The sequence below is a fragment of the Suricata suricatta genome, chromosome 10 (assembly GCF_006229205.1).
Source record: "Suricata suricatta isolate VVHF042 chromosome 10, meerkat_22Aug2017_6uvM2_HiC, whole genome shotgun sequence".
Classification (NCBI taxonomy): Eukaryota; Metazoa; Chordata; class Mammalia; order Carnivora; family Herpestidae; genus Suricata; species Suricata suricatta.
Window position 1 is genome coordinate 36,605,323 of NC_043709.1, and position 13,151 is coordinate 36,618,473.

Genomic DNA, 13,151 nt, shown 5'->3' on the forward strand with positions numbered 1-13,151 from the left:
AGCAAGCTTTTATTATCTTTGATGTGGCAGAGAGTTCATTAGGCATGCCACAATTCATCTCATGTTGGTTCATTTATGTTCTTTTTTATTTTCATTTTATTTTTATGTTTATTTTTGAGAGAGAGACAGAATGCAAGAAGGGGAGGGGCAGAGAGAGGGGAGACACAGAATCCAAAGCAGTCTCCAGACTCTGAGCTGTCAGCACAGAGACTGATGTGGGGCTGGAACCCATGACCTGTGAGATCATGACCTAAGCTGATGTTGGATGCTTAACCGACTAGCCACCCAGGCGCCACATTTTTTAAATGTTTATTTATTTTTGGGAGAGAAAGAAAGCAAGTGAAGGAGGGGCAGAGAGAGGGAGGAAGAGAGAATCCTACGCAGGCCTCATACTGTCAGTGCAGAACCTGACACAGGGCTCAAACCCACGGACCATGAGATCATGGCCTGAGCTGAAGAGTAGAAAGCTTAACTGAGTCACCCTGGCATCTCCTCCCACCCCCATTTATGTTCTTTGAGCAGGTACAATGGAATGCACATTCTCCAGGTAGCTCAGGGTAAAGTGTAGAACATGACATCATAGTGCCGTTAAAGGACTGAAAATCTAGATGGAAACAAGAACATACTATTTTTATATTGTATGGACGTCACTCTCTTTTTGACTAACCTTTTCTTTGTAAAGAAAGACTGACAGACCTTGTTATGCACAAAGAATATTCTGACAAACATAAAATAGTGGAAAGGCCTGTGTGACTTACTAATGAAATGATTGTTGCTAAACTGCAACCTCTATTAGAAGCCTCCATATGCCCATCTATGAAATGGAAGTACCTAGTGTTTTTTTGAGGAACAGGCACATTAAAACCCACAGAATTTATAATTAATTTCTTATTTAAAATAGTTGGCAGAGTAATATAATTGACATATTTATGTTTTATAAGAATATAAAACAAAAAAATGGCGACTTACAGAAACATAGCTGGCATTAATATAATCTGATCCTGGAATGCTAGCATCAGCTATCAGCTTCACTCTGTTATTATTATCTAAAGGAAAATATGAGACATTAATGCTAACTCATTTTTAAAATTGCTACTACTTTCTTTACTATAAAAGTAATACAAAGAAATTCATGACGTAACATTGAACATTACAAATGGTTGTAAAATTAAAGTAGAAGTTCTTTCTTACCTCATTTTTCCACTGCCTGGAGACAATGACTATTAATATGTTCTTGTATATATTTCCAGAATCTTCTATACATATTCATTAAAAATTAACCACAAGTGGAATGATATACACTCTTTTCTGCAATTTTTTTCATTTACCTATGTATGTCCTTCCATATCATCATTGACAAAAATGTATAGCTCTTTATTTTAAACACATGGTATTTCACTGATTGGATATATTAATTTAACTCTTATGATGATACAAATTAATCTCATTTTGTTATTGTACAATGCTGAATAAATACAGTTAAACTCTTTGCAGCATATTTGTAGAATACATTACCAGCAGTAGAATTCCCAAATACTATTATGCATTTCATATTTTGAAAGATATTGCCAAGTTGTTCTCTAATTCTATCAATTCATACTCTGAACAAAAGTGTTTGAAGAATTGTGTTTCTGCTTATTTTCACTACCACAAGATATTTTTAAACTTTTTAATTTATGATATTTTGACAGATACAAATTAATACCTCATAATATTTATTTTTATTTTCTTACATGTGAATGGAATTGATTGAGCTTATTTGTTTCTGTATTGGTCATTTTAAATACCTTTCTTATTAATCACTTTTTCATATTATTCTATTTTTCTATTAAAATATTTTATACAAAAATATGTTTACATGTATTGAAATTTACTCTCTCCATCAAAGCATCTGCTAGCTATCTTGCCACACATAAAATTTACATGTTTTTATAATCAAGTTTCTAATTATTTTTCCTCATGGAATTATGGTTTCTTGTGTCATTCATACAAAGGTGTATGTCACATCAATGTTTTTATTTTTACAAATTCATTCATAGCTTCCTCTAGAACTTTAATGGGATTTTCTCCTTTTGTTTTAACTATTTCAATCTTTGATTCATTGGAACTTATTATTATTTTATATGGAGTGAGCTAAAATCTATCTTTTAATGTTTGTTTCTTTGTTGCCATTTGGAACAACAGTCTCAATTCGTTAACATTCCGTCATTCTCCCTTATTCAAAATACTACTCTTATTTTACTAGATTTTTCTGTGCATTTAGCCCTATTTCTGGACTATTTTTTCCTTTCCATTAATTTTTCTGCCTATTCTTTCTTTAATACCAAACCTTTAATGATTATTCTTTAGAATATTTTAAGATCTGGTAAAACCAATGTCCCCTAACCATTAATTTTTTTTCAAAAATGGAATTCAAAATTATTTTTATGAGACCATTTACCAAGTTGGTGTGGAATGTCCTGTGCTACTTTTAACTATCCTGAAAATAATATAAAATACCTATTACTACATAATTATTTTGAAGCTGGTTTTTTTTTTTTCTAACCTCATTAGGAAGACAGTAGTGGAGGAAAAATGGGTGAATGGCTTTGGCTTTGAATTCCAGATGAGTCATCTGTTATCTGCCATATGAAGGGAGTTAGGTGAATTCCTTAACTTCTCTTCTCCTTCATTACCTAACCTATAGTATATAGTTATAATATTTACTTTGTAAAATCTTCTTGAGGAAAACTTACATGAAAGCTTATGGAACGTATAAAGCTGAATAGAACTTGATACGTGTTCTCATGTTCTTAAAACTTAAACATATGTTACTTGTTAAATGACTATGCTGTATCGTATGGAGTTAAAATGACCTGCCCAATATGTTTAGAGATGGGATGTTTAAGCAAATTTATGCAAATAATTTATGCCCCAAGACTTTGAATTTGATGTGATCTAACTATTTTAATGACATTGTGGCTAGTCCTGTAACTTAGGAAGGGAAGCCATCAAGTTTCTATTCATTTGATATGCCTGCTTATAACTATCTGAGTCAACAGCAAGCTAAACTTTTCTTCGTGGTGTTGGAACATTTCTGAAGGTCACAGTGTCCTGTCAGAGATTTGGAAATCTCTTCTGCAAGCATTTGCTGCTAATTCTAGTACCTTAAAGCCCTGTAAGCTAATATCTTCTATAATGCACTGTGATATTTGAAAGCCTGCTTGCTACATTACTCAGGAGAAACAATGCACTTCACTAAGCTGCCTCACACTAAAATTCAGAGTCTATTAAAATGAATTCATTCTCTATGGGAGAAAAAAATGTTTCTCCAGCTTAATGGCTTCTCTGCAAGCACAGTGGGAGAATATATTTCGTTTAAACATCTCATTTGCTTGTACTGTGTGTGTGGCAGAGGTACACTGGCCTGTAGAGGCAGCTGTGAGTTTATAGCAACACTGGGGTGCCTTCTAACCCAGGTTAGGGAAGTGGGCTTGTTATGTCCAGACTATAGACCCTAACATCCTGTTACTAAAGCTTAACCACCAAGAAAGTTGGCACCTTTTAAAAATAAACTATCTATTGATTACCAACAGTCATAAGCACTAACATTGAGAGCATGTTCCAGACCGGGGCAGAGTGAATTACATAATTATTTCATCTAATCCTCACAATAGGCTCATGAGGTGGACACCACTGAATGGTACATCCAGTCACGAAGGCAGTTCATAGGTGCACAGGATCGTAGCCCAGGAAGTTTTATTAAAGCCCACACATTCTTAGCAGTTTTACTATACAGCGGGCAGTATGTATTCATTGAATTAATAAATTATTCTAATAACAGTCTTGAAGAATAGAGAAATCCACCTAATAAAATTATTTCTTATAGGATCTCCAATTCTCTAAGAGGATAGTTAAGAAAAAGTGTTCCCTTACAAATCCATTAAAGGATATTGAATGTGGATGTAATACATGATCTGAAACATTACCATAAATTTTCTGGACTGAAATCAAGAAGAAAGTAGAAAACAATTAGACATTGTCCATTTGACTCTAGTAAAGGTGAAACATGCATGAAATGCTAATTATAATATTTCAAACATCCTTGATGTATAATTCCACCATTAGCAATTAGTTTTTGTCTCAGCCTCAGATTTGAAGAAGTGAGCAGTCATACTCCTCAAATCTCCTTGTTGTTTTAGCATTGTTGATTTACTTCCATTGACCACCCTTATTCTCTTCCTGTCCTAAAAGTAATAAAGCTATGTGGTCTGACTTTGCTTATAGCCATAATGTGAATCCTGATGATAATGCACTGGGATGTTAATAATAAAAGATTGAAACATCACATTTAAAAAATATCTTGCTAACATTTCAAATTTCTACATATTTTAAATTAGGTACTCTTTGATCTTTGGAAATAAGTTAGCCATATTTTGTTACTTATTTTATATATACTAATATAAGTCACTTCAGCTAAATATATGAATGTAAATAGATATTAAATATTCCATAACTGTCTTTCAAACAGATTATAGTATTTATTTTCACAGAAGAGCATTGAATAAGCATGAAGCAAACAAGTATGGAAGAAATTTAGGTAGAGACAAATATAAAAACATGAGAAATTCCCTATCTCTCAAACTTATAATTCACCTGACCCAGGTCAACTCTCTGAAAGGGAAAACAAAAGGATCTGTTGAGAAACATCGTGCCAAAGAAATTTAGGGATGCAATAGTAACATTCCTTAATTCCTACAATAGTGTCTGATTTGTCAACTTGCTCCTAAAGTCATTTACTTATGATTTGTTTTGTTCCAGAAAGGATTTTGTGTGATTAAAGCTATTTGCATTTTCATCCTATCCTAATTCTTAGGAATTAGCAGATTCCACTAGATGACTACTTCCTATATCACGTTTCCCTAAATTTGTTTACTTCATGCCTCAGTTGTCCTTGAGTTCTAGAATATCAGAATTTGGTCCATGTCTTCCTAGCCACATCGTTTATGATTTTACACTCTGAGATTGTATCCTTCTCCAAGTCTGTGTCTTTCTAGACAGAAGAGCTCAGTTTCAAAGTAAGGAATTTTCCCAATATAGTTTTGGAAAGGCATAGGACATAGAAGAATATATATACATATTAGAAAATTTAAAAATAGGAGTATTTAAAAATTCTAGATTTTGAAACAATATTAACAATATTTCAGAACATCACAAATAGCACTTGTGTATTTCATAGTATAAAGTGAATTGAACCAGAATATAGATAGTAGGCCTCCTGTTCAAACACACAGCTATTATTAACACAGGAAGATAATATATTTCCTTTCACATCACTACTCATTCTTAAAACAATAATGCATCTTCTTTTCTTATTGATTGAAAAATGACGTACGGCTTGCTATCGTGAGGCACAACCCTGTCTCCTTCGTAAAACCAATCCTGTTAAACATACATTTACTCTGATCTTCAGTGAATATTTTGCAATGCATTTTTTATATTTTATAAGAAAGCACTGCCCTGCTTTTAAGGGAAACTCATGCACAGAGTTACATGTTTCTCTTTTCATTTGAGAACTAGATCTGTAGGAAGATGTTAGAGAGGTTTGTTACTTGGGTTAAATTACAAAGCTAAGAAACCATTAGGTCTACAGTTTCTTGCACCTGCATAAGTGACCCTTGTGTGAACAAGCTGAAAATCAGGTACATTAACTTCAGTAAGTATTAACATAGCAAAAGAGACACAATTTGAAAATTACTGCTAATAAAATGCATTATTCTAATTCGATGAATAGTAATAAAATAGACTTAAGAAACAAAAATGCTAAGATGCATTGGGTACTCATTTTAAAACACTTTACAGGCAGAACCAGAGCACATACATGGTTTTATATTCGGAAAGCGATTTTTCGCTCTGTTCCAAGGCAGATCAGCATCAGTTGAAGAAAGATCCTGAAGAAATTTTGGTAATTCCTGAGGAATGAAGTTATTGCAAAGTTTAGATTTACTTCGGAGGAAAACAAATTCTACTTCATAAAAGACCATTCTTCATTCTAAACTCTTTTACTTTTAAACTGAAAACACTTCTCACAATTGCAGAAACAGGTCAAATGAACAGTAATGAACTTTTAGAAGTGTTTACTGAAAATATCCTGAAAAACAATTGGTCTGTTGAGCTATTGCTCTTTCTGGGATAATTTCATTGTATTTTGGGAATCTCTAAGATGTGGCAACCATTTTAAAAATAACCCTTTTCCATACTTTACTAATGGCTTCATCGGGCACACACTGAGTATTATTTAATATTTTAATGTCTACTTAGTAGGGTAAGGGAGTTCGGTGATTTATTTTTTGTTTTTTCTACTCGGGCAGTGTGATTTCATGCCTATTAATTGGTCCAACACTGGTCAGTTTAAGAAGATGTCAAGGGTCAATTCCTGTTCTCAGTAGGCATTGTTAAATCGATACTGGAACGCAAAGGTGCGATTAAGAATTATCAGACACAGAGGAAGGGTCAAGGAGATCCATTATTGACATTTTGGTAAAAAATCATATTATCCATTCTTCATTAAGAAAGTTGGTGCCAGAAAATGTGTTCATTATTTTGTTAAGCGATGATTTATATTTACAAAGCTTACAGTTTTTCATTTTAGAAATGTCTCAACTTGCCACATTCCTTAAAAAGTATTAAAAATTTGTGTTTTTACAATTTTTTCAACATCATTATAAACAATTTCTTTTAATGAGGTAATTCTCCCTTTCCTCCTTATTTTTCCTCAGAAAGAAAATCTGGACAGTCTTTTGCATGTGGATATGGGTTAGAGGAGAGAAACACTATCAGCATCTGCAATCTGGTGTGTTGGCACAAAAGGCTTGGAAATAATTTTTTTAGCCAAGTAGGGAGTCCTAGACGAGGTCCCTCTGTCAAGGTGTCAGGAGTATATGTCAGCATATTTGTAAGAGACAAAGAAATAGAGGCGGAAACAAAGGTGAAGTGGAAATTCTCTAAAAAGCGATACTTTGATTCTGTAATTTTTTCACATAGAAGTTTCTGCTTACAGATTTAAATGACTGTAGCCTTGATAATCAATACCCATTTACCAGGTTGACTGTTTGGATAGTAATGTTATCCTTCTTTTTAACGGGGAACATAGGGCCTTCCCCATCCTATTCAGCTCTTTCTCTTACTATTTGCTCTTTTCAGTCGGATCCTAGATGAGTTGGAGTGTTTTGCATCCTTAACCCTCCCCGCTTTGTCTATCTGTTGGTCTTCTGCTTGTCCTAAAGCTCATCTCTAAGGTCACCTTTTTGTAAAGCCATTTCTGCCTGCTATCCAAAGAGAGTCAGTCCTCACTTCCCCTGCATATTTCTATCATGAGGAAGCATATTGATATATTTTTGTGCATGTCTTACCGTGGTACCAGCTTCTTTTATGGCAGAAGTCATCATCATCATAGCGAACACTTGCGTCAGCCACTGTTCTTAGTGTACACACATTCAATCCTTTCAGCATTCACAACTCAGTGAGTTAAATATTATTATTTTACAAATGATTTGCTCAAAGTCACTTGGCTTTAAGTGTTGATCTGATATATACCAATATGCTAGATACAATGACTATCATATAGTAGGAGTTTATAAATATCTAAGGTATAAGTGAGTATAACCTGAGTCATATAGTTTATCAAATATGCACTTACTTATTAAATATAATTTTGCTTTAAAAACATAATACATCATTAAGATAAAAGTGATTTTAAAAAGTTCTTTACATGTATATGTTTATATAATATATACAGGTTGCCTCTATACTTATATAAAAAACAAGTTCTCAAAATCATGATCTCCAAAAAAGTTGAACTAGAAACTTTCTCAGCGTAATACATGTGAAAATGTTATTGCTAATAAAACTTTTCATCTACTCAGTCATGCATAATGTAATTATATGCACTCTTATTCGAGAGAAATTACACTTTTGCTCCTGAAAAATTGAGAGTTCTTGCTGTGTCAATGCTAAGAAAAGTTTTATGGTATCATCGATTTTGTTAAGTCCAGACCAATATGACTTAAGAAGCATAACCAAAGAGCTGTAGGAAATACCATTAATCTTCTCACATTTTGTTATTATTCCCTGAGAGGCTGAAATATTATAATCCTGAATTATTCAAGCCAATTGCTTAATTCTTTGTTTCGTAAGTTCACACACTAAAAATTTCATAGAAAAAAAGAACAAAGTTTTCAGTGACATTTAGAAATCATTTTACTTATATAATACAAAATAATCAGCTAAGTCGGGAAGGATGCACACAAATTATAAGAAAGCTGATTTATAGGTCTGATACATAACTTTGTGCTTTATTTATAATTTCAATTTTATAGGTAGATAGAACGCTAAAACCAATAAAATTATTCTTAACTTCTGAATAGTATTAAAGTGGAATGTTCTTAACTTCACATTATTCTCCATAATGTGATATGGTATTTATTTCATAAATACTTAAAAATAGGCTTCATAAAACACAGGTATTTTTACTTTTGGAAAGTTCTAGAAATATTATTTTTATAGTTTCTGGAAACATCACGTTCTGTTCTCTCAGGTTCATCTACATCACCTACATAAACTAAGCAGGCAAAAATGGAATTATTTGGTTAAATCTAAAATAATTATTTAACTATAAAACCACATTTATAGCATAACCTAAAGTCTCCCAAAAACCAATGAATACAGCTTTCCAGATTCCCATCCATCTGGAGGAAAGAGAAGAAATGAGGCCTGGCTGCCATTGCTGGGGGGGGTCTGAAGAAGAGCACCTTTTCCTCACACAGTAGGTGAATAATTCCATTCGGGTTACACCAGAGGCCACCTCGTGTAACATTACTATCCAAACAATCAACCTGGTAATTGGGTATTGATTATCAAGGCCACAGTCCTTCATGGCCTTGCTTGCTTAAAATGGACATGAAATGTGACACATGAAACGACTGGAGGTCTGGCAATGTTGTGACAACTGCTAGTAACATACCGAAAATTCTTCTTGAAACTTTAGGTTGTTGTTTGTGCAAAGCTCTTCAACATGTTGCAGGAAGGATTTCTTGCTCACCGGCCTCCAAGCAAAGAAAGGTATAAATGTTACTACGTTAGATTGAGTTCTTTCGCTTCAGCATGGCGCTGGCTGTATGGCTAATGAGTCACAGAACAACAGACACTTCAAACCCCATAAACCACACAGCCCTTTAAAGTCACTCTGTCATATTTACGAAATTAACTTTTCCCATGTAAATTTGCTTTCTTTGTCTCCCGGCACAAAATTCTTTTAATTTTTAAGTGACTTTTGGTGAATGATTTCACATTTTAACGAAGAAAGTTTTTCAAGTAATTGTAAGGGCATAAAGTTATCATTGAATCCTAAAGCATATAATATCTCTTTGTCATACAGAAAACATTTTATACATTACAAGGTTTTAGAAGATATAAAATATTGCAATGACCTCATTCTCATAATGACATGGTTTTTAAACCCTAAGGAGTTTAAATATCCCCATATTACTTCCCAAGCTAAAATACAGACATGCAGGCTTTACCCCAGAGAGAGAGAAAGCATTTCTCCAGTTACCATGCAATTAGTCATGCTTTTATGATTTATATCCAGCTTGGAGGTTTTTCTAGCAAACATACAAGAAAGGAACCACACATTACGATTCATTGAATTGGTGAATCTAGCATTGATATTCAAAAAGAAGAAAAGATATTTAACAAACTTACTTGATGGATTTTCTATAACTAAGTAACCTGCAACAGAAATTGTGTTAAATGCATTTTAAGTTGAGGGCATAGTTCTTTCTGAAAGAGTTATAGATTAAAATCAGAAAAATATAATAAATCAGTAATGTATGATGTGTTATACTTTTAACTGATAGGCGATCATTATTTTGAGTTTCATTTCCATTGTCTAAATTATATTATTTGGATCCAAATATGGCCAAACAGTAACCTCGTTTCTCTCTCAAGCTATGGCAGTCTTTTATGTTGTAAGGCATTTGGAGTACCGTGTTAAAAACAGGTCTTTTGTAAAAATATATTGTGTAGTATTTAGGGTCTAAGAGAGTTAATGTGAATTAAAAAATATTTTCTTTGTCCACAGAGAGTGCTTAACCAGAGAGAGTGGATCTTTGAAAAATGACATCAAATTATTCAAATTTTATTTTGTGAGTGAGTTTTGATGAGTATGTAACCAGAAAAAAATTACAATTCTTTCAGTTGCTTTAGACATATCTCCTGTGACAGTTCATTGGTCAAGTTATTTATACTCTGAAAAAATCTGAAATAATTTTGAACAGTTAAATAGACTATGTGTCACACACAAATTCAGAGATGGGCACATCTTCAATAACACGTTTGTCATGCACAATCAATTAGCACCGCAAAACCACAAAAGGCACAAAGTATAACGGAATAAATTAACATAAATTTTCTGAAGTTTTAAAATTTCAGTATTATCAAGGATGATTTTATTCCTTAAAAGAAAATATTTATAAGAAGATGTGGTTTTGAGGTAAAGAACAAATGAAAGAAAATAATTAGATTGAAAGATGCAGAATAAAGAATACTTTAAAAATGGTCAAAAGGGGTGGGTTCAATGAACAAAAAATGAGTCCAAAAAGTTCGATTTATTACAACATAGGAACTGGTGAAAAATATGGGGGTGCAGGAGCAAGTACTACTAAGAAGGATGGAAATCTTGGTTAATGCTTTAGGTGTCCTCCAGGAGAAGGCGGCATCTCCCAGCTTCGCAGGGTATAACCTCAGAGAGCGTCCCATTATCAAACATGGCATCACAGTGATAAAACAGTGAAGTTTGAGCAAAGTCTTGGTGGATGAACTTGTAAGTTTCCCATGATACTCTAGAGTAATTCTAAGAAGGCAACAGAGAAATTTTTAAGTAAATGAATATGGAGATAGCTGAATGGGCTACTGAATCAGAATCTTTGATTTTGGGTTTGGAAAAGGAAGACAGAGATCTGAATTAGAGGCTCTGGAAAAACTTCCGACATCCCAACTACCCAAGTCCGCTTAGATGCCTGACGCCCCAATGCTCTTTTGCCATGATATTCCTCAGAAACAGGAAATGCAAGGGGTTAGGCTAGGCATTCCTAGTTAACTGAGCTTAAGATAGAAATATGAATGAGATATTTGAATTAGCAAGATCAATTTCCCTGCTACCACACAGAAATGGAAATTCTCGAGTCGCATGGAGATTACTTTCATATCAACTTGGGAATGGTGAAATTCAAACATATTACATCTAGTTTAATGACAGGTTCATGGTCCATCTGTTTAAGGACAGTCAGACTGCCATCCTATAGTGGGAAGAGTCTCTTTTCCCAGAGAATCCAAAATTATTTGAGGCAGTATTGACAAAATATTTTTGCTGAGTCATCTAGAATCTAACATAGGGCTAGTTTCTGCACAGATATCAATAACATATTTGAAGAATCAGAATATGTTTATGAAATCCTCAAATACATTAACCATGAATAATCATATTAGAATATAAAAGAGAAAGAAATAATTAAACCACCAATTATTTACATCCTGGCTCTTACTCTCATTAATGATTTCTATTTTCACTTAGAAATTATAATTAATTTAATAATTTTTTCTTTTATGTATTTCTTTACAGTGAAAAACATTATAGAAAGTTGCTTTCTTACTATTATTTTAGTTTGCATTTGAAAGATCTCTCTAAAGATACTAATTTTATTTTTTTTTAATTTATACATTTTTTTTTTAAGTTTATTTATTGAGAGAGAGAAAGAGCAGGGGAGAGGCAGCAAGAGAGGGAGAGAGAGAATCCTAAGCAGGCTCTGTGCTGTCAGTGCAGAGCCCAACAGAGGGCTCAATCTCACAAACCATGAAATCATGACCTGAGCTGAGATCAAGGGTCAGATGCCTAACTGAGTAGGCCACCTAGCCATCTCTAAAGATACTAATTTTGAACTATAACTGGCTAACTATTAGATTCAGGTGAATATTTGTGAATTCTTTCCTTACTATCAAATATGACGCCCTTATGGCTTCAAATATGGGCTCCATCAATTACCAGCTACATTACCTTAAGCAAGTTACTGAGTCTCTCTGTGCCTCAGTTCCTAATTTGGAAAATAAGGTAAGCATATGTAAATCAAGCTCATATATGTAAACTGCTTAGAAATCCCCTTAGCTTTGGAAGCAATACATAAATATTAGTTACTATCATTAATATTAGAATGGCTATTTCTACTTTATTTTGAAAACTCAAGGTCCTCTTACCCATCTGTCCTACAATTCATACAGATAATAAAAAAGTTTTTGTTTCTAAAAGAATACTCTAAATTTTACTCAAAACTGGGTAGACTAGAATGTGCTAAATTAAGCTGCATGATTTCCTATTTTAGTCTTCTTAATTAGGGTTGCAGGATTAAGAATGGTCATAAATGTACAGACTTCAAATCCAAGACCCCCTTTCTAATTCTCAATTCAAGATCCCAAATAAATCTCTAATAACATAAAGGCTGTAATACTTCAGTTTTCACATTATCATGAGAATGCCTTTCTCATCATGCCGCATTTGTAATGCTGTTCCTTCCAACCCCCTTTCACATACCCTGTTTGTTCTCCACATGTTCGCTACCATCCCTCCCTCTCAGTTTGTACCATTTCAGGTGTTTCCTCATAACCAGATCCTTCTCATTTCTCCATAGCTGATTCAAATGTTAACTTTTCTGTGGACTTTACTCTTCTATTGTAGAGAAATACTTTCTTCTTTTTATAAAACCAAATTTCTATGGACAAATCACTTTCCACTTATATTACAGCTGTATAAGTACAGGTATTAATGATATACATACTGAGGTTCATGTGTACTTGAAGGCAGTGGCAGGATTAAACCTGGTTTTGCTATAAGCCCCTTATAACCTTATTCATAGGAGACAATGAATAAATCAGTATTAAATGTAAAATTATGGATGCATTCAGACTAGGATATATAGAAAGCTAAGTATAAATACTCTAATTATTATTAGACAATCTGAAATGAATGAATTTCCTGCTAAAATAGAAAGCAATTGAGAATTCTCAGAAGTTTAAGAAAAGTATGATCAGTAGATGTATCAATAAATACTACATGAGTCTAA

At 33.3% G+C, this 13,151-nt stretch overlaps 1 protein-coding gene across 1 annotated transcript in view; it reads right to left on the minus strand.

Annotated features, from left to right (window-relative positions):
- PTPRQ (protein tyrosine phosphatase receptor type Q) overlaps window positions 1-13,151 on the minus strand; it is a 194,975-nt gene that overhangs the window by 16,789 nt on the left and 165,035 nt on the right. The window contains exons 36-39 of the mRNA XM_029954974.1: window positions 9,742-9,768; window positions 9,002-9,083; window positions 5,861-5,951; window positions 970-1,046 (exon numbers count right to left, since the gene is read on the minus strand). Coding sequence (XP_029810834.1) covers window positions 970-1,046; window positions 5,861-5,951; window positions 9,002-9,083; window positions 9,742-9,768 — 277 coding nt within the window. The remainder of the gene's footprint in view (window positions 1-969; window positions 1,047-5,860; window positions 5,952-9,001; window positions 9,084-9,741; window positions 9,769-13,151) is intronic.